Source organism: Lissotriton helveticus, chromosome 1_1 (assembly GCF_964261635.1).
Source record: "Lissotriton helveticus chromosome 1_1, aLisHel1.1, whole genome shotgun sequence".
NCBI classification, from domain to species: Eukaryota; Metazoa; Chordata; class Amphibia; order Caudata; family Salamandridae; genus Lissotriton; species Lissotriton helveticus.
In genome coordinates, this window is record NC_136057.1 from 42,502,952 (window position 1) to 42,528,738 (window position 25,787).

The 25,787-nt window shown below is 50.1% G+C and overlaps 1 protein-coding gene across 1 annotated transcript in view; it reads right to left on the reverse strand.

The window, feature by feature from the left end:
• The window catches only part of NUDT8 (nudix hydrolase 8), a 112,345-nt gene that overhangs the window by 21,673 nt on the left and 64,885 nt on the right, over positions 1 to 25,787 (reverse strand). Inside the window, exon 2 of the mRNA XM_078678012.1 lies at positions 22,220 to 22,551. Within this exon, the coding sequence (XP_078534138.1) occupies positions 22,220 to 22,536 (317 nt within the window). The 5' untranslated portion in view covers positions 22,537 to 22,551. The remainder of the gene's footprint in view (positions 1 to 22,219; positions 22,552 to 25,787) is intronic.

Sequence of the window (25,787 nt, forward strand, 5' to 3'; positions counted from 1 at the left end):
CGACCTGTGCCAGAGACTACCCGTACGAATGTCTAAGAGTAAACGAAACTGCGAGAGACTGAACCCGACCTGTGCCAGAGACTAACCGTATGAATGTCTAAGAGTAAAAGACACTGTGAGAGACTGAACCAGGCCTGTGCCAGAGACTAACCGTACGAAAGTCTAAGAGTAAAAGGAAATATAAGGGACTGAACCCGACCTGTGCCAGAGACTAACCGTACGAATGTCTAAGAGTAAACGAAACTGCGAGAGACTGAACCCGACCTGTGCCAGAGACTAACCGTATGAATGTCTAAGAGTAAACGAAACTGCAAGAGACTGAACCCGACCTGTGCCAGAGACTAACCGTACGAATGTCTAAGAGTAAACGAAACTGCGAGAGACTGAACCCGACCTGTGCCAGAGACTAACCGTACGAATGTCTAAGAGTGAACGAAACTGCGAGAGACTGAACCCGACCTGTGCCAGAGACTAACCGTATGAATGTCTAAGAGTAAAAGACACTGTGAGAGACTGAACCAGGCCTGTGCCAGAGACTAACCGTACGAATGTCTAAGAGTAAAAGGAAATATAAGGGACTGAACCCGACCTGTGCCAGAGACTAACCTTACGAATGTCTAAGAGTAAACGAAACTGTGAGAGACTGAACCCGACCTGTGCCAGAGACTAACCTTACGAATGTCTAAGAGTAAACGAAACTGCAAGAGACTGAACCCGACCTGTGCCAGAGACTAACCTTACGAATGTCTAAGAGTAAACGAAACTGCAAGAGACTGAACCCGACCTGTGCCAGAGACTAACCGTACGAATGTCTAAGAGTAAACGAAACTGCGAGAGACTGAACCCGACCTGTGCCAGAGACTAACCTTACGAATGTCTAAGAGTAAACGAAACTGCAAGAGACTGAACCCGACCTGTGCCAGAGACTAACCGTACGAATGTCTAAGAGTAAACGAAACTGCGAGAGACTGAACCCGACCTGTGCCAGAGACTAACCGTACGAATGTCTAAGAGTGAACGAAACTGCGAGAGACTGAACCCGACCTGTGCCAGAGACTAACCGTATGAATGTCTAAGAGTAAAAGACACTGTGAGAGACTGAACCAGGCCTGTGCCAGAGACTAACCGTACGAATGTCTAAGAGTAAAAGGAAATATAAGGGACTGAACCCGACCTGTGCCAGAGACTAACCTTACGAATGTCTAAGAGTAAACGAAACTGTGAGAGACTGAACCCGACCTGTGCCAGAGACTAACCTTACAAATGTCTAAGAGTAAACGAAACTGCAAGAGACTGAACCCGACCTGTGCCAGAGACTAACCTTACGAATGTCTAAGAGTAAACGAAACTGCAAGAGACTGAACCCGACCTGTGCCAGAGACTAACCGTACGAATGTCTAAGAGTAAACGAAACTGCGAGAGACTGAACCCGACCTGTGCCAGAGACTAACCGTACGAATGTCTAAGAGTAAACGAAACTGCGAGAGACTGAACCCGACCTGTGCCAGAGACTAACCTTACGAATGTCTAAGAGTAAACGAAACTGCGAGAGACTGAACCCGACCTGTGCCAGAGACTAACCGTATGAATGTCTAAGAGTAAAAGACACTGTGAGAGACTGAACCAGGCCTGTGCCAGAGACTAACCGTACGAAAGTCTAAGAGTAAAAGGAAATATAAGGGACTGAACCCGACCTGTGCCAGAGACTAACCGTACGAATGTCTAAGAGTAAACGAAACTGCGAGAGACTGAACCCGACCTGTGCCAGAGACTAACCGTATGAATGTCTAAGAGTAAAAGACACTGTGAGAGACTGAACCAGGCCTGTGCCAGAGACTAACCGTACGAATGTCTAAGAGTAAAAGGAAATATAAGGGACTGAACCCGACCTGTGCCAGAGACTAACCTTACGAATGTCTAAGAGTAAACGAAACTGCGAGAGACTGACCATTTAATGGAATGCGTAATTACAGAATAGATTGCCCAGGCCTAGTCATCGTGCTTTTCGTTTTACTTTCAGCCACACTGCACTGCCGCTCCCCTGCTGTAAAACCACAGCTCTCATGCGGGCAAGACCTACCTGCTATGCCAATGCTTGTTTGTTAATCTGTGTCCGCCAGGCTATACTCCCCTCTGCTTGAACTAACTTCTCCCTCTCTTGATCTCTTTTCACTGTTTCCCCTCTGTGATCCTTGTTCTACTGTCCTGTGTCTCCCGGGCCATTGCTCTATCTTCTGCCCCTTTCTCCTGCCCCTTTCTCCTGCCCCTTTCTCCTGCCCCCTTGCCCCTTTCTCCTGCCCCTTTCGCCTGCCCCCTGCCCCTTTCTCCTGCCTCTTTCTCCTGCCTCTTTCTCCTGCCCCTTTCTCCTGCCCCCTTGCCCCTTTCTCCTGCCCCTTTCTCCTGCCCCCTTGCCCCTTTCTCCTGCCCCTTTCTCCTGCCCCTTTCTCCTGCCTCTTTCTCCTGCCTCTTTCTCCTGCCCCTTTCTCCTGCCTCTTTCTCCTGCCTCTTTCTCCTGCCTCTTTCTCCTGCCCCCTGCCCCTTTCTCCTGCCTCTTTCTCCTGCCCCTTTCACCTGCCCCTTTCTCCTTCCCCTTTCTCCTGCCCCTTTCTCCTGCCTCTTTCTCCTGCCCCTTTCTCCTGCCCCTTTCTCCTGCCTCTTTCTCCTGCCTCTTTCTCCTGCCCCTTTCTCCTGCCCCTTTCTCCTGCCTCTTTCTCCTGCCTCTTTCTCCTGCCCCTTTCTCCTGCCCCTTTCTCCTGCCTCTTTCTCCTGCCCCTTTCTCCTGCCTCTTTCTCCTGCCTCTTTCTCCTGCCTCTCCATGTCTCTCAGACCCCCCCCTTCACTAGAGCGTTCCCTGCCCCCTCCCACCCTCTCTTATTCTCTCTCTCTCTCTCCTCCCCAGGGGACATCACACACACGGCTGAAGAGTGTGTCACCTCCTGTCACCAGCTTAGATCTAAAAAGGAATCGTCATCACCGCAGCATGTCACGAGGAACAGTATAAACAAGGCCTAGTGTGAGCCCTGCGCTTGCCTGGTGCAGGCCCGCACGAGGCGCCCTGCCTGCAGAGGGGGCTACACCGAGACCCACTGAAGAGGGGGGGCTGGGGACAGAGGGAGGGAGGGGGGGAGGGGCAAGAATACCATGAGAGGGCCACTGGAATGAGGCCATTGTGCAGCCGCTGCATTTTTTGCATAATTATATATTTGCCACATCTGCTACATTTGCCGCATAATGCATCATCTACTGCATAATCTGCAGATTTTAACAAAAACATATGTTTCTTGTTCTAACAGTTCAGAAGTGACTGAAACCGCAGCAACATGTGTTCGGGCGCCGTGGAAGGCTCTCTGCAGAGCTGCATCGGTCTCCTTTCCGCTGCGTATTGCTATATTTGGGTTCTACACTGCTACTGATGAGGTGCAACAAATACAGGCATAAGAGTCCAAATGCCAAAATAATGAACTAATACTATCACAAAATGTGCCCCGTGAAGCCTCATAATTCGACTTTTCTTCCCGCATATTTTACTCAGCCCTGAAAATGAGACAGAGAGAGACACCGAGTGAGACAGACGCCCCAGCTGCACACAAGCAACTGGACTGGAGAAGTAACGAATCCGCGAATGTAAGAAACAGAGCGAGCAGCGAGAAATGAGACAGAGAGAGAGAGAGACACCGAGTGAGACAGACGCCCCAGCTGCACACAAGCAACTGGACTGGAGAAGTAACGAATCCGCGAATGTAAGAAACAGAGAGAGCAGCGAGAAATGAGACAGAGAGAGACACCGAGTGAGACAGACGCCCCAGCTGCACACAAGCAACTGGACTGGAGAAGTAACGAATCCGCGAATGTAAGAAACAGAGCGAGCAGCGAGAAATGAGACAGAGAGAGAGAGAGACACCGAGTGAGACAGACGCCCCAGCTGCACACAAGCAACTGGACTGGAGAAGTAACGAATCCGCGAATGTAAGAAACAGAGCGAGCAGCGAGAAATGAGACAGAGAGAGACACCGAGTGAGACAGACACCCCAGCTGCACACAAGCAACTGGACTGGAGAAGTAACGAATCCACGAATGTAAGAAACAGAGAGCGAGCAGCGAGAAATGAGACAGAGAGAGAGAGAGACACCGAGTGAGACAGACGCCCCAGCTGCACACAAGCAACTGGACTGGAGAAGTAACGAATCCGCGAATGTAAGAAACAGAGCGAGCAGCGAGAAATGAGACAGAGAGAGAGAGAGACACCGAGTGAGACAGACGCCCCAGCTGCACACAAGCAACTGGACTGGAGAAGTAACGAATCCGCGAATGTAAGAAACAGAGCGAGCAGCGAGAAATGAGACAGAGAGAGACACCGAGTGAGACAGACGCCCCAGCTGCACACAAGCAACTGGACTGGAGAAGTAACGAATCCGCGAATGTAAGAAACAGAGAGAGCAGCGAGAAATGAGACAGAGAGAGACACCGAGTGAGACAGACGCCCCAGCTGCACACAAGCAACTGGACTGGAGAAGTAACGAATCCGCGAATGTAAGAAACAGAGAGAGCAGCGAGAAATGAGACAGAGAGAGACACCGAGTGAGACAGACGCCCCAGCTGCACACAAGCAACTGGACTGGAGAAGTAACGAATCCGCGAATGTAAGAAACAGAGAGAGCAGCGAGAAATGAGACAGAGAGAGACACCGAGTGAGACAGACGCCCCAGCTGCACACAAGCAACTGGACTGGAGAAGTAACGAATCCGCGAATGTAAGAAACAGAGCGAGCAGCGAGAAATGAGACAGAGAGAGAGAGAGACACCGAGTGAGACAGACGCCCCAGCTGCACACAAGCAACTGGACTGGAGAAGTAACAAATCCACGAATGTAAGAAACAGAGCGAGCAGCGAGAAATGAGACAGAGAGAGACACCGAGTGAGACAGACGCCCCAGCTGCACACAAGCAACTGGACTGGAGAAGTAACAAATCCATGAATGTAAGAAACAGAGCGAGCAGCGAGAAATGAGACAGAGAGAGACACCGAGTGAGACAGAAGCACCAGCTGCACACAAGCAACTGGACTGGAGAAGTAACGAATCCACGAATGTAAGAAACAGAGCGAGCAGCGAGAAATGAGACAGAGAGAGACACCGAGTGAGACAGACGCCCCAGCTGCACACAAGCAACTGGACTGGAGAAGTAACGAATCCACGAATGTAAGAAACAGAGAGCGAGCAGCGAGAAATGAGACAGAGAGAGAGAGAGAGACACCGAGTGAGACAGACGCCCCAGCTGCACACAAGCAACTGGACTGGAGAAGTAACGAATCTGCGAATGTAAGAAACAGAGAGAGCAGCGAGAAATGAGACAGAGAGAGCCACCGAGTGAGACAGACGCCCCAGCTGCACACAAGCAACTGGACTGGAGAAGTAACGAATCCGCGAATGTAAGAAACAGAGCGAGCAGCGAGAAATGAGACAGAGAGAGACACCGAGTGAGACAGACGCCCCAGCTGCACACAAGCAACTGGACTGGAGAAGTAACGAATCCGCGAATGTAAGAAACAGAGAGAGCAGCGAGAAATGAGACAGAGAGAGACACCGAGTGAGACAGACACCCCAGCTGCACACAAGCAACTGGACTGGAGAAGTAACGAATCCGCGAATGTAAGAAACAGAGCGAGCAGCGAGAAATGAGACAGAGAGAGAGAGACACCGAGTGAGACAGACGCCCCAGCTGCACACAAGCAACTGGACTGGAGAAGTAACGAATCCGCGAATGTAAGAAACAGAGCGAGCAGCGAGAAATGAGACAGAGAGAGAGAGAGAGAGAGAGAGACGCCGAGTGAGACAGACGCCCCAGCTGCACACAAGCAACTGGACTGGAGAAGTAACGAATCCGCGAATGTAAGAAACAGAGAGAGCAGCGAGAAATGAGACAGAGAGAGAGAGAGACACCGAGTGAGACAGACGCCCCAGCTGCACACAAGCAACTGGACTGGAGAAGTAACGAATCCGCGAATGTAAGAAACAGAGCGAGCAGCGAGAAATGAGACAGAGAGAGAGAGACACCGAGTGAGACAGACGCACCAGCTGCACACAAGCAACTGGACTTGAGAAGTATCGAATCCGCGAATGTAAGAAACAGAGCGAGCAGCGAGAGGCGGGGGAAAGAAACAACTAAATAAAGAGAAACGGACCCAGAGTAACATAAAAGAAACACAAACAGAGGAAGGAAGCGACATCACACTGACCAGAAGATGCAGGAGGGCGCTTTATGGAATGAATCCAAGGTGAAGAGCACGTGTGACAGTTAAGGACATGTATGTGTCTGTAATGAGACCTTGATTAGAGATCGTAAACAATGATTGGAATGTTAGGCTCATCTCTTCTCATTATGGAAGACACAGGCAGAAGCCAAGGAGGAGAAGTGGACCAGGGTGGGGTGAGAATCTGACCTATGTAGCCACAGAGGACGGTCAGGTACTGGGGGAGGCCCCTGGAAGCCAAGATGGAGAAACAAGAGTTTGGCAGCATTCGGAATGAATTCCAGGAAAATCTTTAATGCATGAAAGAGACGTCATCCCAGGCATGCGGCAGCCAAGAGTAGAGAAGTGTGGCTCAATGGTTAGAGCGGCAGACCCTGATGCAGAGGTCTGGCCGGGACCAGGGTTCAATTCCCGCCTCGGCGGGTCTCGGGCTCAATTTCCCCGGACCTGATAATTCTCGCCTCGGTGCCTATTCTAATCATGGGTCCCACTCTGCAACTCTGGGCAATAGCTTGCTTAATCTCCACAACGGCCCCACAACGCTAAGGATGCCTGGCCTCCACCTTGGGGGTGCCCAGGAGTGGACACCTCACAGGGAAAGCCAGGATGGGTTCCACAGCGGTATTCGTACAAGCGCCGAGATGCCTACGGGTAGTCGTGCGCTATACAAGTGCGTAATCATTTCATTTCAAGAGTGTCCTGACCCTGCAATGATGCAAGGTCACGCCTTAGGATATCCCACATGGCCTCATCTGCTGGGGTTCTCCTGAACCTGTGAACCCAGAGTCACAGTCCATTGATGCCTCTGTTTGGAAGTTACTGCTTTTACCATTTAGTCAATGGTCAACGTCACTTTTTAACTGTTTTTGGAAAGAAGCATGTCCTGTCATGGATTCGAGAAACATCCAGCAGACAGCCATAGGACAATACCACGGGCTCAAGAACAAATCCACGAAGGCAAAGGAATAAAGGGAATGTAAGCAATCCTAATTTAATGCTGGAGTAAAACCATATTCAGTTTCTAAGACCCTGACGATTATAAGTGGTAAGCGCTCCTGTGTCCAGAAATGATCCCTCGTAGAACTGTGACGTAGCTCAGCAGCACATGTTGGATTCTGGAAAAAGACCCATCAGGTGAGAAACAAGCTCACAGGGCGATGACGTAGGGGGAGTAATCACAGAGAAGCTAAAACTCACTCTGTAACTAATTATGTTTAATGAAGAAGTTACCTACAGTAACACATTCTCTGGTAGATAATCTATCTAGCTGCAGATTCCTTACCTTTGAATTTCCCAGGCGCAGGCTGGATCCGGAAACTTTTGCTCAGTAATACCCCTTGCACGCGGCGTTCGGGGGGCTCCATTCGAATCTGTGTGACATCATCGGCAGCATCAGTTATGACATGGTGGCGCCTATATAGGCACCACCCAGGTGCGCGGGCATCAGTACTTTTCACTTTTTCCAGTCCAGAAGCGCAGAGCCACGAACTAACTGACATACACATGAGCAAAACTAGGGCCCTGAAAGGAGGAAACAACCCTAGCCCTACAATATCAGTCGGCAAAGCAGGGAGGCGTGGATGGGCCTGTAAGGAATCTGCAGCTAGATAGAGTCTCTACCAGATAAGGCGTTACCGAAGGTAAGTAACTTGTTCATCTGATAGAGACTTCTAGCTGCGGATTCCTTACCTCTGAATCAGATACCCGAGCCATATCATCACGGCGGTGGGTTGCGGACTCACATTCTTGACTGAGAATTCTTGCAGGACTGAAAGGGCAAAATCTCCATCCCTGCGCACTTGCCCATCAAGGCAGTAATGTTTTGCGAAAGTTTGCAAAGATGCCCACGTTGTTGCCTGGACAGATGTCTTGGATTGGGACACCCCGACCGAAGGCCGTAGTCGTAGCTTTTACCCTGGTGGACTGGGCCCTTAATCCCTCAGGGGGCTGCTTCTTCACCAAGGCATAACACATTCTGATTCAGAGAACGACCCAACGAGAGATGTTCCTTTTCTGCCTAGCCCTTCCCTTTTTTGGTCCCACATACCCCACAAAGAGTTGATCGTCCACCCGGAACTCTTTAGTGCGGTCAAGGTAGAACGACAAGGCTCTTTTTGGGTCCTGTTGGAAATGGGATTCCTGGCTGGCCAGGGCTTTCGCCAAAGTCAGTCAGAGACCACCACTCCCAAGTCAGGGCAAGGGAGTTACACGCCAAGATAACCCCTGCTCATCCTCTAGGTAACGTGGCGCGAGCAGCAAGGCTAAACTTGGAGGCGATGTAAGTTAAGTATTTGCGCACGCACCCCAGCAACAACATCCAGGACCCACCACAAAGGAAACTCCACACAAGGTTATATAAAAATGGCCTTTGTATTACACCAAAACACATTAGATAAAACACACACTTTACAATGTGCCAGGGGCACGGGCAGAATTTACAGGGGATTATTTACAAGACAGGGCCACCTGGACCACTGTCAGGAATCAGAAGTAACACTTTCAGAAATAGCACTTTGAATGTAAATCACTGTAGCACAAAATATAAAAATAGAGCACACAACCAGTAATCACTGGTGACCAGGACCTCACTAGCACCACCTGTACTAGGGAGAAAACAACCACCTACACATCACAATACCTGTAGGGGTGTAAGAACAGAACACATGATGCAATGCATAACATTCATTCAGAGGTGTAAAGAGGAAAACACATGATGCATCACAATACATTCAGAGGTGTAGGAAAAGTACAATTGCGCCAAACTCAGATAAGTCACCACCTGTGACTGTCCCTAGGCCAGGAACACCAGAACTGTCCCAATGTCAGGGCCTAAACATAGCAGTTGCCCACAAAGTGCTGGGCAACTCTGCAGGGAAAGTTTAGGGCAACGTTGGAGCCTCGCAGGCTCTGGCCAAAAGAATTGCCCCTAGAGCCTCTCTGGGCTCTTAATTAACAATTTGGCACTTCGAGCCTCTCAGGGCTCTACATACAACTGTGGCGCCTTTCTGTGGGAGTCACCCCCTCTGGGGGACTCGAGAACACTGGCCCGTCGTTGGAGTCCCCCTCCTGGGGACTCGAAGTGAAAATGGGGCACCTAGAGCCTCTCAGGGCTCGTGAAATAATTGCCCCCTTGAGCCTCGGGGCTCGCAAACAGAAAATGCCCCTGAGCCTCACAGGCTCTGAACACCCGAGAGGGGGGCGGGGGGGGCGCGGGCACCGACAATGTGCCCCGACAAGGTAGAGCCTCTCCGGCTCTAAACAAATGCTCCCTGAGCCTCCCCCTGCCTGTGCACACTCACCGGGCTCTCAGGTGGAGGCTCCTCCGGATTCTCAGTTGCTGGGGCGGGTCGTCTTTGCTGGCTGCGGGGCTCTCCCTTCACTCAGGGAGCCTCGTAGCAGACGCCGGCTGCAGGATTCTTCCTCCCCGGCTGCTGCAGGAGTCCGGGGCTCTCTCCTCACTTGGGAGCCCCGGGCAGGACAGGCAGGCTGCTTCCGGCTGTCCCGCAGTCCCGCCCACGGGTTGCCTGGCTTCCGGCCGGGCAGCCAATTGCAGCGCGGCCCCTCGCAGGGAGGCGGCCACTTCCGGGTCGCACTTGGCAGCGGCCCGGCAACGTTTTAAGAACACTCCGGGCTGCGGCGGTGACTCCACAGGCAAATGCGGCGTGGGCAGCCGCTCAAAAGGGGAAATAAACAATAACTCGAGGTGGGCACTCGAGGGGCTCAGCACTCCTGAGCAAATGCCGGGTGGGCACCGGCTGGGCAATTACGCGCTCCCAAGCGCTCCAGCCAGAATAAAGCGCTGCTAGGCGCTAGAAGGAAAACGAAGCGCTCCCAGGCGCTAGGAACCTCAGAAAGCGCTCCCCAGCGCTAGCAGTAGATAAAGGTCCAGAAAAAGTCCTTCAGCAAGGCAGGGGGGGGCAAGGCTGGGCCCAGAGCCAGCTCACTGGGTCTCCAGGCAGGGAGACGCCCCAAGTGGCGGTCCTCTGGCCCAGCAGCAGCAACAGCCCCCTCAGGATCCTGGAAAAGAGAGAACATCTGTGGGGACACAGCCCCATTTTTATACACCATTTTCCTTTGTCTGAAGGTGCAGGGTGGGGGCGGAACCAGTCGCAGCTGGTTCTTGAGTACTCTGTTTACCTCAACCACCCTCTCTATTCACTGGCAGGGCTTGGGTCATTAGACGCACCACAGGGGGGCGGAGCCAGCATTGTGTGGGGAAAACCCAGCCCATCCAGGACACAGGTACACTCCTCCCACACATCACTCATGCTAATCTCCCACTCACCACCGGGCAGACCCATCCAGACTTCCTGGAGCCTGGCATGCCAGCCAGCTCCAGCCAATCACGCTCCAGCACCCTCACTGCACACATATCTCAATGTCCAGAAGTAGCACTTCCCTTCTAGACACATACTGAGCACCTTTATTGAGGACAGCAATTACCTAGCGCCATGCCAAGCTGGCTTCCGACCACGACACTCAACCGAGAAGGTGGTGATCTCGGTTATGGACCAACTTAGGGAGGGACTTGATGCCAACACCCCCAAAATATTGGTCTTATTAGACCTATCCGCCGCCTTTGACACTGTGGACCATGACATCTTGTTATCACGTGTCAGGGCGGCAGGGATAGGGGGGCTGGCACTAGCCTGGGTCGAGTCTTTTCTGACGAATCGCACTCAGGCAGTTCATCTAGGCACCTTCTCAGCCCCTCAGCGTAATGTCAACTGTGGTGTTCCCCAGGGATCTGCCCTTTCCCCTTTATTATTTAATTTGTATATTCTTCCACTGGTGTTTGCTTTACAGAATATGGAGGTCACTGTATACAATTATGCAGATGACCTACAACTAATTTTTGATTTTTCCTCTCCCTCAGGAGTTGGCAGTTTCCAGTCCGTCATGCTATTTATCCGAGACTGGATGAACATCAATCAGTTAAAACTTAATCCGGAAAAAACAGAATTGGTGATGACGGGCGGTGCTGCCAACCCCTGGTCCCCTTCTTTTTGGCCCCCTTCACTTGGTCCCCCCCTCTTCCCTCCTGTTCAGTTAAAACACTTGGGATTATGCTTAACAATCAATTAACACTCCACTCACATATTAGTTCGGTGGTCTCCTCTTGTTTTTTTACACTTCGAGTGATTAGGAAGGTTGCTAGGTTTTTTTCTGCCCCTGCCTTAAAACTTATTTTAATGGCCATGGTCCTGTCAAAAATTGACTATGGCAATATTATCTATAATGGAGCCCCGGCCTATGCTGTGCAGCGACTGCAGCTGATACAGAACCAGGCTGCCCGACTGGTCTTTGGACTATCAAGGTCCCACCATTCGACCCCACTACTCAAGAGCCTTCATTGGCTCCCTATAAAACAGCGAGCCAAGTTTAAATTAGGATGTTTAACTTTCCAAGCAAGAGCGGGGACTGCCCCTGCTTTTATCAATTCGGCAATCTCCTCCTATGTCCCTACTAGAGATCTTCGCTCTTCGAGCTTGGCCTTACTAACCACGCCTCGATTTAGAAAGAAGCGGGCGGGGGGGGCAGAAGTTTGCGGTACTTGCACCTTCCTTTTGGAATGATCTCCCCCTACCGTTAAGACTCTCCCCCTCCTATATGGAGTTTCGGAGGTCACTAAAAACATTATTATTTCAGCAGGCTTTTGGCACTTAGCTCTCTTTTCTTTATTCTCTTGTAGGGACCTTACCAGCGCCATGAAACTGTTTCAGTGTATGTGCGCTTTATAAGTGTTTTTAAATTCAAATTCAAATACAAGCCGCACATACCGTTGCGCAGCATTCATTCCCACGAGTTCACACATACCAAACTCAAGCCTGTACACCCCACGCATCAGGAACTACCAGGGACACATACATTCCCCATGCATTCCTATGGGCGGGAAGGCCTAGCTCAGCACATGCACTCAGAGTGCGCACGCACTTTCCACTGGGACACAGTGAAAGTGCGCAGAATCCCAAAAATCACCATTGCCAGGTCACCATTACCAGCAAAAAGTTTAGGGGTGAACCTGCCCTAAGGGCCAAAGTCCAACAGGTCCAGATGGTGGAGATGCTCCTCCTCCTTAGAGGGATGTGAGGGAGCAAAGAAGGTGGGCAAAATAATGGCCTGACCCAGATGGAAAGGGGTCAAAACCTTTGGCAAAAAAGATGCCCTGGTGCGAAGCTCCACCTTGTCCGGAAAGGACATAAGATAAGGAGGCAAGCTGGATAACGCCTGCAACTCACTCACCCTCTGGGGTGATGTTATCGCCACTAAGAAGGCTATTTTGATGGTCAACAGCCGGAGGGGACACTTGTGGAAAGGCTCAAAGGGAGCGCACATCAGGTAGGACCAAATTAAGGTCCCACTGCGGCATAATAAAGGGCCTGGGTGGAAATAAGTGAGCCAGCCCTTTCAGGAATCTATTTACAATAGGAGACTTGAAGAGAGAGGTCTGGTCTGGCCGCTGCAAAAAAGCAGAAAGAGAGTCCCCAAGGCAGAGCCCTGCTGGGTAAGGGTTCTAATGAATAAAAGGACAGCAGAAAGATTAGCAGAAAGAGGGTCAATGGACCTTTCTGTACAGTATAATACAAATGTTGCCAACTGTAGGCGTATACCGTCTTATTGACTACTCAGGCCTCACGCCCACATTGATACTGCCCAATAAACATTGACTACTCAAGCCTCACGCCCACACAGATACTGCCCAATAAATATTGACTACTCACGCCCACACAGATACTGCCCAATAAAGAGTGACTACTCCAAGATACTGAAAAAAGGTCTCACGCCCTGCACAGATACTGCCCAATAAACATTGATTACTCAGGCCTCACGCCCACACAGATACTGCCCAATAAACATTGACTACTCAGGCCTCATGCCCACACAGATACTGCCCAATAAAGATTGACTACTCAGGCCTCACGCCCACACAGATACTGCCCAATAAAGATTGACTACTCAGGCCTCACGCCCACACCGATACTGCCCAATAAACATTGACTACCCAGGCCTCATGCCCACACAGATACTGCCCAATAAGCATTGACTACTCAGGCCTCACGCCCACAGATACTGCCCAATAAACATTGACTACTCAAGCCTCACGCCCACACAGATACTGCCCAATAAAGAGTGACTACTCAAGCCTCATACCCACACAGATACTGCCCAATAAAGAGTGACTACTCCAAGATACTGAAAAAAGGCCTCACGCCCTGCACAGATACTGCCCAATAAACATTGATTACTCAGGCCTCAGGCCTCATGCCCACACAGATACTGCCCAATAAAGATTGACTACTCAGGCCTCACGTCCACACAGATACTGCCCAATAAGCATTGACTACTCAAGCCTCACGCCCACACAGATACTGCCCAATAAAGAGTGACTACTCCAAGATACTGAAAAAAGGCCTCACGCCCTGCACAGATACTGACCAATAAACATTGATTACTCAGGCCTCATGCCCACACAGATACTGCCCAATAAACATTTACTACTCAAGCCTCACGCCCACACAGATACTGCCCAAAAAAGAGTGACTACTCCAAGATACTGAAAAAAGGCCTCACGCCCTGCACAGATACTGCCCAATAAACATTGATTACTCAGGCCTCACGCCCATACAGATACTGCCCAATAAAGATTGACTACTCAGGCCTCATGTCCACACAGATACTGCCCAATAAAGATTGACTACTCAGGCCTCACGTCCACACAGATACTGCCCAATAAAGATTGACTACTCAGGCCTCACGTCCACACAGATACTGCCTAATAAAGATTGACTACTCAGGCCTCACGCCCATACCGATACTGCCCAATAAAGATTGACTACTCAGGCCTCACGCCCACACAGATACTGCCCAATAAAGATTGACTACTCAGGCCTCACGCCCACACAGATACTGCCCAAAAAAGAGTGACTACTCCAAGATACTGAAAAAAGGCCTCACGCCCTGCACAGATACTGCCCAATAAACATTGATTACTCAGGCCTCACGCCCATACAGATACTGCCCAATAAAGATTGACTACTCAGGCCTCATGTCCACACAGATACTGCCCAATAAAGATTGACTACTCAGGCCTCACGTCCACACAGATACTGCCCAATAAAGATTGACTACTCAGGCCTCACGTCCACACAGATACTGCCTAATAAAGATTGACTACTCAGGCCTCACGTCCACACCGATACTGCCAATAAAGATTGACTACTCAGGCCTCACGCCCACACTGAAACTGCCCAATAAAGATTGACTACTCAGGCCTCACGTCCACACAGATAGTGCCCAATAAGCATGACTACTAAAGCCTCACGCCCACACAGATACTGCCCAATAAAGAGTGACTACTCCAGGATACTAAAAAAAGGCCTCACACCCACACAGATACTTCCCAATAAACATTGATTACTCAGGCCTCACGCCCACAAGGATACTGCCCAATAAACAATAACTACTCCAGGATACCGAAAAAAGACCTCACGCCCCCAAGGCAGAGCCCTGCTGGGTAAGGGTTCAATTTAATAAAAGAACAGTAGAAAGATTAGCAGAAAGAGGGTCAATGGACCTTTCTGTACAGTATAATACAAATGTTGCAAACTGTAGGCGTATACCGTCTTATTGACTACTCAGGTCTCACGCCCACACAGATACTGCCTGTAAGAAATGGGGTTACCCAAATCTCCAAGGGGGGGTAGCACGGACCAAGCGGGCAGGCCAAACTTCGAGGACATGTGAAGCACTCGCGCAGTACCCACAGACGACACACCAGGCACAGCACAAAAGAGGCAGGACACCAGTTTGAGTTGGAAAAAGATAAGTAGTTTAGTAGTGTTTCCAACCTGCAAGGCAAAATAAAATGCAAAACAGTAGAGTCACAACAGGGCGCCAATTGGCGCCAGAGCCAAGTGTATAAAGGGGGGATTATTTACATGGGAAGTAAGGGCTGAGTCTCTAAGTCCATGCTGAAAGGAAAAAGGATGGGATCAAAATGACATTAGATCTGAGGCCAATCTGGTAGGGCCAACTCAGACTCTCATCCTCAGGGGAGGGCTGTAATTGCAAAATACCACATTAGCATAGATATACATCATGCACAATAACGCCAACCCAACCCCTGTAAGGGAAAAACATCAGGGCTTCACAGTACATCATAAATAGGAGCACCTGTAATAAATCAGCACGGCTGGCCCATTAACCTGGGGCATAACCAAGGGCCTGGAATAACACGTCAGGCCAACCTATTGACCAACATTAGGCAGAACATACCTCACCCAGCAGTAATATCAGGTAGGGGCCCTCCTCCTAGACCAGGAACACCTGTAAGGAAACAACTAGGCTCCCTCTACCATCAAACTAGGGGTATCAAACATCAGGGTGTACACATTATAGAGCAATGTTAGGCATTAAACCATGAACATGAGCCTAATCCTCCACACTGGTGCGTCATCTAATGAAGGCTCCCTAGGCCTCTGTTCCCTCCTGGCCCACTCAAGCCAACCTCTATTGGGGCGTGCCCTTAGGCCCTCTTGATCAGGTGAGCCCGATGACCAAGCTCTGGGATCTATCTCTGCAACAGGGGATGAGGCTCTAGACAAGAAAGAACTAATACTGTCCCCTCCCCGATACAGGGATGCAACAGCTCTCAACAAAGTCCTAGTCCTGGGGCCGGGCACCGGCAATGTGCCCCGGTGCAGCCCCACCAAGTCCCGTCAGGGCCCCCACTCACCGGCAGTCCCGGGCCTCTCTTGCCATCACGGGGGGGGGCTCTGCTCTGACGCGGGAACACGCCGGGGCTCTCGCTCACTCGACGAGAGCCCCGCAGCCAACAACACGTTTGCGGACGGCATCACGGATCTGCTTCTGGGACTCGGGGCCTCGATGCAGCCTCCACAAGGCCGCAAGCACAAACGGGGCTCCCTCTCCATCACGGGAGCCCCGCAACTCCACAGCTCCGCCGGAGCTTCCTCCGGCCTCTTTCGGCTCTTCTGTGGCGGTGAGGCTGGCACCGACAGTGTGCCCCGGCCCCGCCTCTTCCACCGGCCCCTCACGCGGGGCACAGACCGGCGGGGTGGGCTCTCGCTCCGGTCACTCCTGCTTCGGGGCTCCCCCTCGACATGGTGGCCCCGCACTGGCGCTTCACCCGGGTCCCCCTCCTACCTCACGGGGACCCGGGGCTTCGACTCCTCCTGTTCTCAGGCTGCCGGCCGGCAGCCAATCCCTGCGCGGCGTTGGCGGGAGCGGGCCGATGATGCGTCCGGGCGCACCGTCACGTGACGCGAGTGCCGCGGCCTCAGAGCCTAGCGCGGCCCCTTCTTCACTTCGGCGGCCCTCTTCTGGTACCGGGGGCCGCCGCGACAATAGCCACGACAAAGGGGGTCCCTTCAAGGCGCCGCCGGGCCGCGGCGGTGATTTACGGCCCCGGGCGCAATTTCCGAGCAGCGCCACAGTCTCCTCAGTGCCCGGGCTGCGACGGTGATCACCGGCTGCAATAAGGGGTAGGCTCCCTTTTATTTAATTATTTATTTCACCACAAAAGCGCGCCAAAACATGGGGCAAGCTCCCTGGGCGCTTGGTAATCACCTCAGTTCCCTCAGGCTACACTCCCCAGCTCCTTACTCGGGCCACGCAGCGAGGGCACAACTCCAGCCCTTCTATAGCGCTTCCAAGTTATAGCGCTTCCTAGGCAGTACAGTTTAGGTCAGTGCTTCTGAGGGGGGGAAGCACAGCAGGCGCTCAGATTACAGGGTTTGGGCAGCAGCAGTCTTGAAATTCACAGCGCTTCCCCACACAGCGCTATGCAGGCAGTCCCTCACAGCGTCAGGGCTTCCACAGGGGTCACAACTTCCCGAAGGGGGCCGGACAGTCCCAGAACAGCTCCTCAGGGGCGCACTCCCTCTGCAGCGCTTGGTAGACAGTACCTCACAAGGGGCAACAGTTTCTCCAGGCAGCCCAGGGGCACACTCCTCACCTCCTGGGGCTTCTGTCACACTGCGCTGGCGCAGTTCCAGGTCCAAACAGCGTCAGTGACCTGGGTAAGGGCCCTCCCTTATCAGGGGCTCAGGGGACAGTAGAGTAGGGGGTTTTAGGGGTGCAGGGCCCAGCTCACAGGCCCATGTGGCGGTAGCTCCTCGCAGCAGGTCCCCTCTCTTTCTTGTCCCAGCGCTGACTGACTCTCTGGTGGCACATCCCCTTTACTTATACCCTCCTCCCAGGCAGTGCCAGCACCTTCTAGAATGTTGGCAAAACTAGCCTAAACTGGCTCAAGGGGAGGGGGTGAGCACCCTGGGTGCCAGGCTTTCCCTCCAAATGCTAGGGGTAGCTGGGTAATAATAGCTAGACTGCTGACCTATGGCAGTACAGTGGCAAAACCCATGGCCATGGCATCCATTTTAAACACAGTACATTTTAGTCAGGTGCATTTTTAAAATGGGGAAATTTACAAGTGCTCACACCATTACATGACATTACATTTTTAACAAGGTGTCTCACACCACTCATGGCCTATACAGGTTTAATCCCATGGGGGAGACATTTCAAATTGGGGGGGCAAAAGCAAAAAATTTGGGGGGAAAAGGCCAAGTCCAACACTGCCCAATAAACATTGACAACTCAAGCGTCACGCCCACACAGATACTGCCCAATAAACATTGACTACTCAAGCCTCACGCCCACACAGATACTGCCCAATAAACATTGACTACTCAAGCCTCACGCCCACACAGATACTGCCCAATAAACATTGACTACTCAAGCCTCACGCCCACACAGATACTGCCCAATAAACATTGACTACTCAAGTCACACGCCCACACAGATACTGCCCAATAAACATTGACTACTCAAGCCTCACACCCACACAGATACTGCCCAATAAACATTGACTACTCAAGCCTCATGCCCACACAGATACTGCCCAATAAACATTGACTACTCAAGCCTCACGCCCACACCGATACTGCCTAATAACACTGACTACTCAAGCCTCAAGCCCACACAGATACTGCCCAATAAACATTGACTACTCAAGCCTCACGCCCACACCGATACAGCCCAATAAACATTGACTACTCAGGCCTCATGCCCACACAGATACTGCCCAATAAACATTGACTACTCAAGCCTCACTCCCACACAGATACTGCCCAATAAAGAGTGACTACTCAAGCCTCACGCCCACACAGATACTGCCCAATAAAGAGTGACTACTCCAAGATACTGAAAAAAGGCCTCACGCCCTGCACAGATACTGCCCAATAAACATTGATTACTCAGGCCTCACGCCCACACAGATACTACCCAATAAAGATTGACTACTCAGGCCTCATGCCCAAACAGATACTGCCCAATAAAGAGTGACTACTCCAAGATACTGAAGAAAGGCCTCACGCCCTGCACAGATACTGCCCAATAAACATTGATTACTCAGGCCTCACGCCCACACAGATACTGCCCAATAAACATTGACTACTCAAGCCTCAAGCCCACACAGATACTGCCCAATAAAGAGTGACTACTCAAGCCTCACGCCCACACAGATACTGCCCAATAAAATTGACTACTCAAGCCTCACACCCACACAGATGCTGCCCAATAAACATTGACTACTCAAGCCTCATGCCCACACAGATACTGCCCAATAAACATTGACTACTCAAGCCTCACGCCCACACCGATACTGCCCAATAAACACTGACTACTCAAGCCTCACGCCCACACAGATACAGCCCAATAAACATTGACTACTCAGGCCTCATGCCCACACAGATACTGCCCAATAAACATTGACTACTCAAGCCTCACTCCCACACAGATACTGCCCAATAAAGAGTGACTACTCAAGCCTCACGCCCACACAGATACTGCCCAATAAAGAGTGACTACTCCAAGATACTGAAAAAAGGCCTCACGCCCTGCACAGATACTGCCCAATAAACATTGATTACTCAGGCCTCACGCCCACACAGATACTGCCCAATAAAGATTGACTACTCAGGCCTCACGTCCACACAGCTACTGCCCAATAAGCATTGACTACTCAAGCCTCACGCCCACACAGATACTGCCCAATAAAGAGTGACTACTCCAAGATACTGAAGAAAGGCCTCACGCCCTGCACAGATACTGCCCAATATACATTGATTACTCAGGCCTCACGCCCACACAGATACTGCCCAATAAACTTTGAGTACTCAAGCCTCACGCCCACACAGATACTGCCCAATAAAGTGTGACTACTCAAACCTCACGCCCACACAGATACTGCTCAATAAAGAGTGACTACTCCAAGATACTGAAGAAAGGCCTCACGCCCTGCACAGATACTGCCCAATAAACATTGATTACTCAGGCCTCACGCCCACAGAGATACTGTCCAATAAACATTGACTACTCAAGCCTCACGCCCACACAGATACTGCCCAATAAAGAGTGACTACTCCAAGATACTGAAAAAAGGCCTCACGCCCTGCACAGATACTGCCCAATAAACATTGATTACTCAGGCCTCACGCCCACACAGATACTGCCCAATAAAGATTGACTACTCAGGCCTCATGTCCACACATATACTGCCCAATAAAGATTGACTACTCAGGCCTCACGTCCACACAGATACTGCCCAATAAAGATTGACTACTCAGGCCTCACGTCCACACAGATACTGCCCAATAAAGATTGACTACTCAGGCCTCACGTCCACACAGATACTGCCCAATAAAGATTGACTACTCAGGCCTCACGCCCACACCGATACTGCCAATAAAGATTGACTACTCAGGCCTCACGCCCACACTGAAACTGCCCAATAAAGATTGACTACTCAGGCCTCACGTCCACACAGATACTGCCCAATAAAGATTGACTACCCAGGCCTCACGTCCACACAGATACTGCCCAAAAGCATTGACTACTCAAGCCTCACGCCCACACAGATACTGCCCAATAAAAAGTGACTACTCCAGGATACTGAAAAAAGGCCTCACGCCCACACAGATACTGCCCAATTAACACTGACAACTCCAGCATAACAAGAAAAGGCCTCACACCCACAGGGATACTGCCTCATAAACACGGACTACTCCAGGAGACGAATTAAAGGTGGGTGTGATACCCAGACAGATACTGCCCGAGGCCTTTCTTGACCCTGTTGTTGGATGGCTCTGGGGAAGAAGGGGCAGAATGGAGGTAGGTTCAGTGTTCAGACCCCAGGTGTTAAGGTGACAGTATGGTAGGAATTCAGTGAAGAACCAGAGGGAGAAGGCAGGGGCATCTGTAACAGTGACACCTGGCGGCTCTTATGTTCCTGGTCTGGGAGTGCACGGTGCAGTGAAAGCCAGTACTCGGTAAAGGCACAGAATCAGATGACGGAGGAAGGAGGAAGCAGTGATAGCAGCGGACTAAGGGTGGCACCGGATGAAGGCAGCAGAAGCAAGTGGAGTTAACTGCAATAGCGCCACCTATAGGCCTCCTGGATCAAATACTAAGTGATGGAGCAGACAAAGGTGCAGCAGCGGCATCTAGCGGCCAAAAAAGGTATTGCATGATGGCCGACAGGCGCATGTAGACTCAGGTGCAGTAGTGTCTCTCAGAGGCCACAGGACAAGTAAACCAGGGAGCAGACAAAGGTGCAGCAGCGCCATCTAGCGGCCGAAGAATGGTATTGTATGATGGCAGAAAGGAGCGTGTAGACTCAGCTGCAGTAGTGTCTCTCAGAGGCCACAGGACAAGTAAACCAGGGAGCAGACAAAAGTGCAGCAGCGGCATCTAGTGGCTGAAGAATGGTATTGTATGATGGCAGAAAGGAGCGTGTAGACTCGGCTGCAGTAGTGGCTCTCAGAGGCCACAGGACAAGTAAACCAGGGAGCAGACAAAGGTGCAGCAGCGGCATCTAGTGGCCGAAGAATGGTATTGTATGATGGCAGAAAGGAGCGTGTAGACTCGGCTGCAGTAGTGGCTCTCAGAGACCACAGGACAAGTAAACCAGGGAGCAGACAAAGGTGCAGCAGCGGCATCTAGTGGCCGAAGAATGGTATTGTATGATGAAGATAGGAGCGTGTAGACTCGGCTGCAGTAGTGTCTCTCAGAGGCCACAGGACAAGTAAACCAGGGAGCAGACAAAGGTGCAGCAGAGGCATTACAAGCCTACTAAGAAGATCACACTGTGCTGGAAAGGGCCTGCGGTGTGTCTCAATGAAAGAAAGGCTCACTTACGACAGGCTCTGATAGTGGGAATACGGCTTCCTCCCCTCGATACCTGGCAATTAAACTGAAAATCTCTGAAGGCTCTAGACCATCACGGAATGCAGAAACACTACTACTGCTTGAGCCCCCACCCCACCTTCAAACGGGAAAGATCGATGGCTTAATGCTCCTCAGGCAATGCGGTGAGAATCTGGAACTCGCTTCCTCCACAGCTCCTTACCACCACCTCTACCCGGACCTTCAAAACTGACCTCAAACCTCTTCTCTTCCAAAGACACTTCCAGAACTAATACATCCCTGTTCATGCCCTTCAAGGAAGTTCTCACAGTGTTGTATATATGTAATCCATGCCTGTACGATCCTATTCCTATTGTGTTTTTGATTTTTGTGTGGCTGTCATCTATTGTTTATTTTACTTTTTCATCTATCTTCTTTGTATCTGTAACGTGTAAGGATGTAAATGTCCTCATGTAACGTACTTGATTCTATGGTACAGCTCTCTGGGTAAAGCATTAAATAAATACAAATACAAATTTGAGCAACGGGCTTACTGTACTCAGTCCGTGCTCGTCAGAGATTCAACCATGGCACAGCAGCACCATCTGCTGGTGAGTCAGAGAACATCACCCTCTGAAGCTCTTGTTACCTGTTGTCTTGTTCCTCTCTGTGTTGAGTGTGATGCCTGACCTGCAGCCCGCATTATAGAAACAGCAGTAAGCCATGCAGTGAAGACTCCCCAGTCCACACATGCCCAGCCCTACCTGACATCGCCACTGTGCTGCCCACGGAGCTCAGAGGACCGAAGGGTGTACAGCAAGGCCGGCACACCTGTCACCGTGCACAGCGGCACCAGCACAGCCGCAGTGGCCTTCGAGGCGCGATAGCGAGTGGTGGCCTTCTCCAGCACCCCCCGGCACCGCCTCTCGTTCTCGGGGGACAGGCAGCTCCAGATGGGGCTGCTCCCGAGCCTTGTCCCGTCTGTCCCATCTGTGGTCACTGGACTGAAGGCAGCTGAGGCACACCAGCGGGTCAGAGCTGGCCTCAGTGTCTGCTGGGCACGACACAGTGCAGGCAGCATGGTCCCCTGGCTGTCCTGGAAACAGAAACAGAAGAGAGTGAATGGGGCACCCACAGGAATCCAGACCAGAAACATGGATCCCAGGAGACAAACATTTACCATCAGAGGAGCCCTTAATTCAAGCGAACTCATCTCTACTGGAAGAGAGGCACCTTATTCAGACACTCATCCCTAATGGAAGAGAGACTCTTTATTCATACACTCATCCGTACTGGAAGAGAAGCCCTTTATTCATACACTCATCCGTACTGGAAGAGAAGCCCTTTATTCATACACTCATCCGTACTGGAACAGAAGCCCTTTATTCAAACACTCATCTCTACTGGAAGAGAGGCCCTTTATTCATACACTCATCTCTACTGGAAGAGAAGCCCTTTATTCATACACTCATCCGTACTGGAACAGAAGCCCTTTATTCAGACACTCATCCGTACTGGAAGAGAAGCCCTTTATTCATACACTCATCTCTACTGGAAGAGAAGCCCTTTATTCATACACTCATCCGTACTGGAACAGAAGCCCTTTATTCAGACACTCATCCGTACTGGAAGAGAAGCCCTTTATTCATACACTCATCTCTACTGGTAGAGAGGCCCTTTATTCATACACACATTCGTTCTTGAAGAGAGGCCCTTTATTCATACACTCATCTCTACTGGAAGAGAGGCCCTTTATTCATACACTCATCTTTACTGGAAGAGAGGCCCTTTATTCATACACTCATCCGTACTGGAACAGAAGCCCTTTATTCATACACTCATCTCTACTGGAAGAGAGGCCCTTTATTCATACACACATTCGTACTTGAAGAGAGGCCCTTTATTCATACACACATTCGTACTGGAACAGAAGCCCTTTATTCATACACTCATCCGTACTGGAACAGAAGCCCTTTATTCAGACACTCATCCGTACTGGAAGAGAAGCCCTTTATTCATACACTCATCTCTACTGGAAGAGAGGCCCTTTATTCATACACACATTCGTACTTGAAGAGAGGCCCTTTATTCATACACTCATCTCTACTGGAAGAGAGGCCCTTTATTCATACACTCATCTTTACTGGAAGAGAGGCCCTTTATTCATACACTCATCCGTACTGGAACAGAAGCCCTTTATTCATACACTCATCCGTACTGGAAGAGAAGCCCTTTATTCATACACTCATCCGTACTGGAAGAGAGGCCCTTTATTCATACACTCATCCGTACTGAAAGAGAGGCCTTTTATTCATTCACTCATCTCTACTGGTAGAGAGGCCCTTTATTCATACACACATTCGTTCTTGAAGAGAGGCCCTTTATTCATACACTCATCTCTACTGGAAGAGAGGCCCTTTATTCATACACTCATCTTTACTGGAAGAGAGGCCCTTTATTCATACACTCATCCGTACTGGAACAGAAGCCCTTTATTCATACACTCATCCGTACTGGAAGAGAAGCCCTTTATTCATACACTCATCCGTACTGGAACAGAAGCCCTTTATTCAGACACTCATCCGTACTGGAACAGAAGCCCTTTATTCAGACACTCATCCGTACTGGAAGAGAAGCCCTTTAGTCATACACTCATCTCTACTGGAAGAGAAGCCCTTTATTCATACACTCATCCGTACTGGAACAGAAGCCCTTTATTCATACACTCATCCGTACTGGAACAGAAGCCCTTTATTCAGACACTCATCCGTACTGGAAGAGAGGCCCTTTATTCATACACTCATCTCTACTGGTAGAGAGGCCCTTTATTCATACACACATTCGTTCTTGAAGAGAGGCCCTTTATTCATACACTCATCTTTACTGGAAGAGAGGCCCTTTATTCATACACTCATCTTTACTGGAAGAGAGGCCCTTTATTCATACACTCATCTTTACTGGAAGAGAGGCCATTTATTCATACACTCATCTTTACTGGAAGAGAGACTCTTTATTCATACACTCATCTCTACTGGAAGAGAAGCCCTTTATTCATACACTCATCCGTACTGGAACAGAAGCCCTTTATTCATACACTCATCTCTACTGGTAGAGAGGCCCTTTATTCATACACTCATCTCTACTGGTAGAGAGGCCCTTTATTCATGCACTCATCTCTACTGGAAGAGAGGCCCTTTATTCACACACACATTCGTACTGGAACAGAAGCCCTTTATTCATACACTCTTACGTACTGGAACAGAAGCAATTTATTCATACACTCATCCGTACTGGAAGAGAGGCCCTTTATTCATACACTCATCTTTACTGGAAGAGAGGCCCTTTATTCATACACTCATCTCTACTGGAAGAGAGGCCTTTTATTCATACACTCATCTCTACTGGAAGAGAGGCCTTTTATTCATACACACATTCGTTCTTGAAGAGAGGCCCTTTATTCATACACACATTCGTTCTTGAAGAGAGGCCCTTTATTCATACACACATTCGTTCTTGAAGAGAGGCCCTTTATTCATACACACATTCGTTCTTGAAGAGAGGCCCTTTATTCATGCACACCTTCGTACTTGAAGAGAGGCCCTTTATTCAAACACTCATCTCTACTGGAAGAGAGGCCCTTTATTCATACACTCATCTTTACTGGAAGAGAGGCCCTTTATTCATTCACTCATCTCTACTGGAAGAGAAGCCCTTTATTCATACACTCATCTTTACTGGAAGAGAAGCCCTATATTCAAACACTCACCCCTACTGGAGGAGAGGCCCTTTATTCATTCACTCATCTCTACTGGAAGAAAAGCCCTTTATTCATACACTCATCTTTACTGGAAGAGAAGCCCTTTATTCAAACACTCACCCCTACTGGAGGAGAGGCCCTTTATTCAAACAGTCATCTCTTTCACAAATGCAATGGCAGCGAGGGATGATTAAAGCCGCACTCACCCTTTAATCACTATATGTCTTTAAGATTATACGTACAGAGGTGCCCACTTCTGAGGTCCACTGCCACAAGACCTAATACAATAATGAGTACAAAGTGCAAAGAGAGGCACACCACAAAATAGCAAATAATATGCACAATTAGCGAAACTTTCAGGGTGTTCAATGTGTTGAATTCTTCTTTATTGATAACAAAATTCTCTTATACACACAGCCTCAGCCAACGCGTTTCACCCAAACGGGCTTCCTCAGGGCTAAATCACGAACACCTTGCTTCTCAATCCAAACTTTGGCATCTGTATTTAAAACTCCAATAGCACTCCACTCTTCCTCTTTGTGTTTATTATATCGATAGTACACAGTCTGCTATAT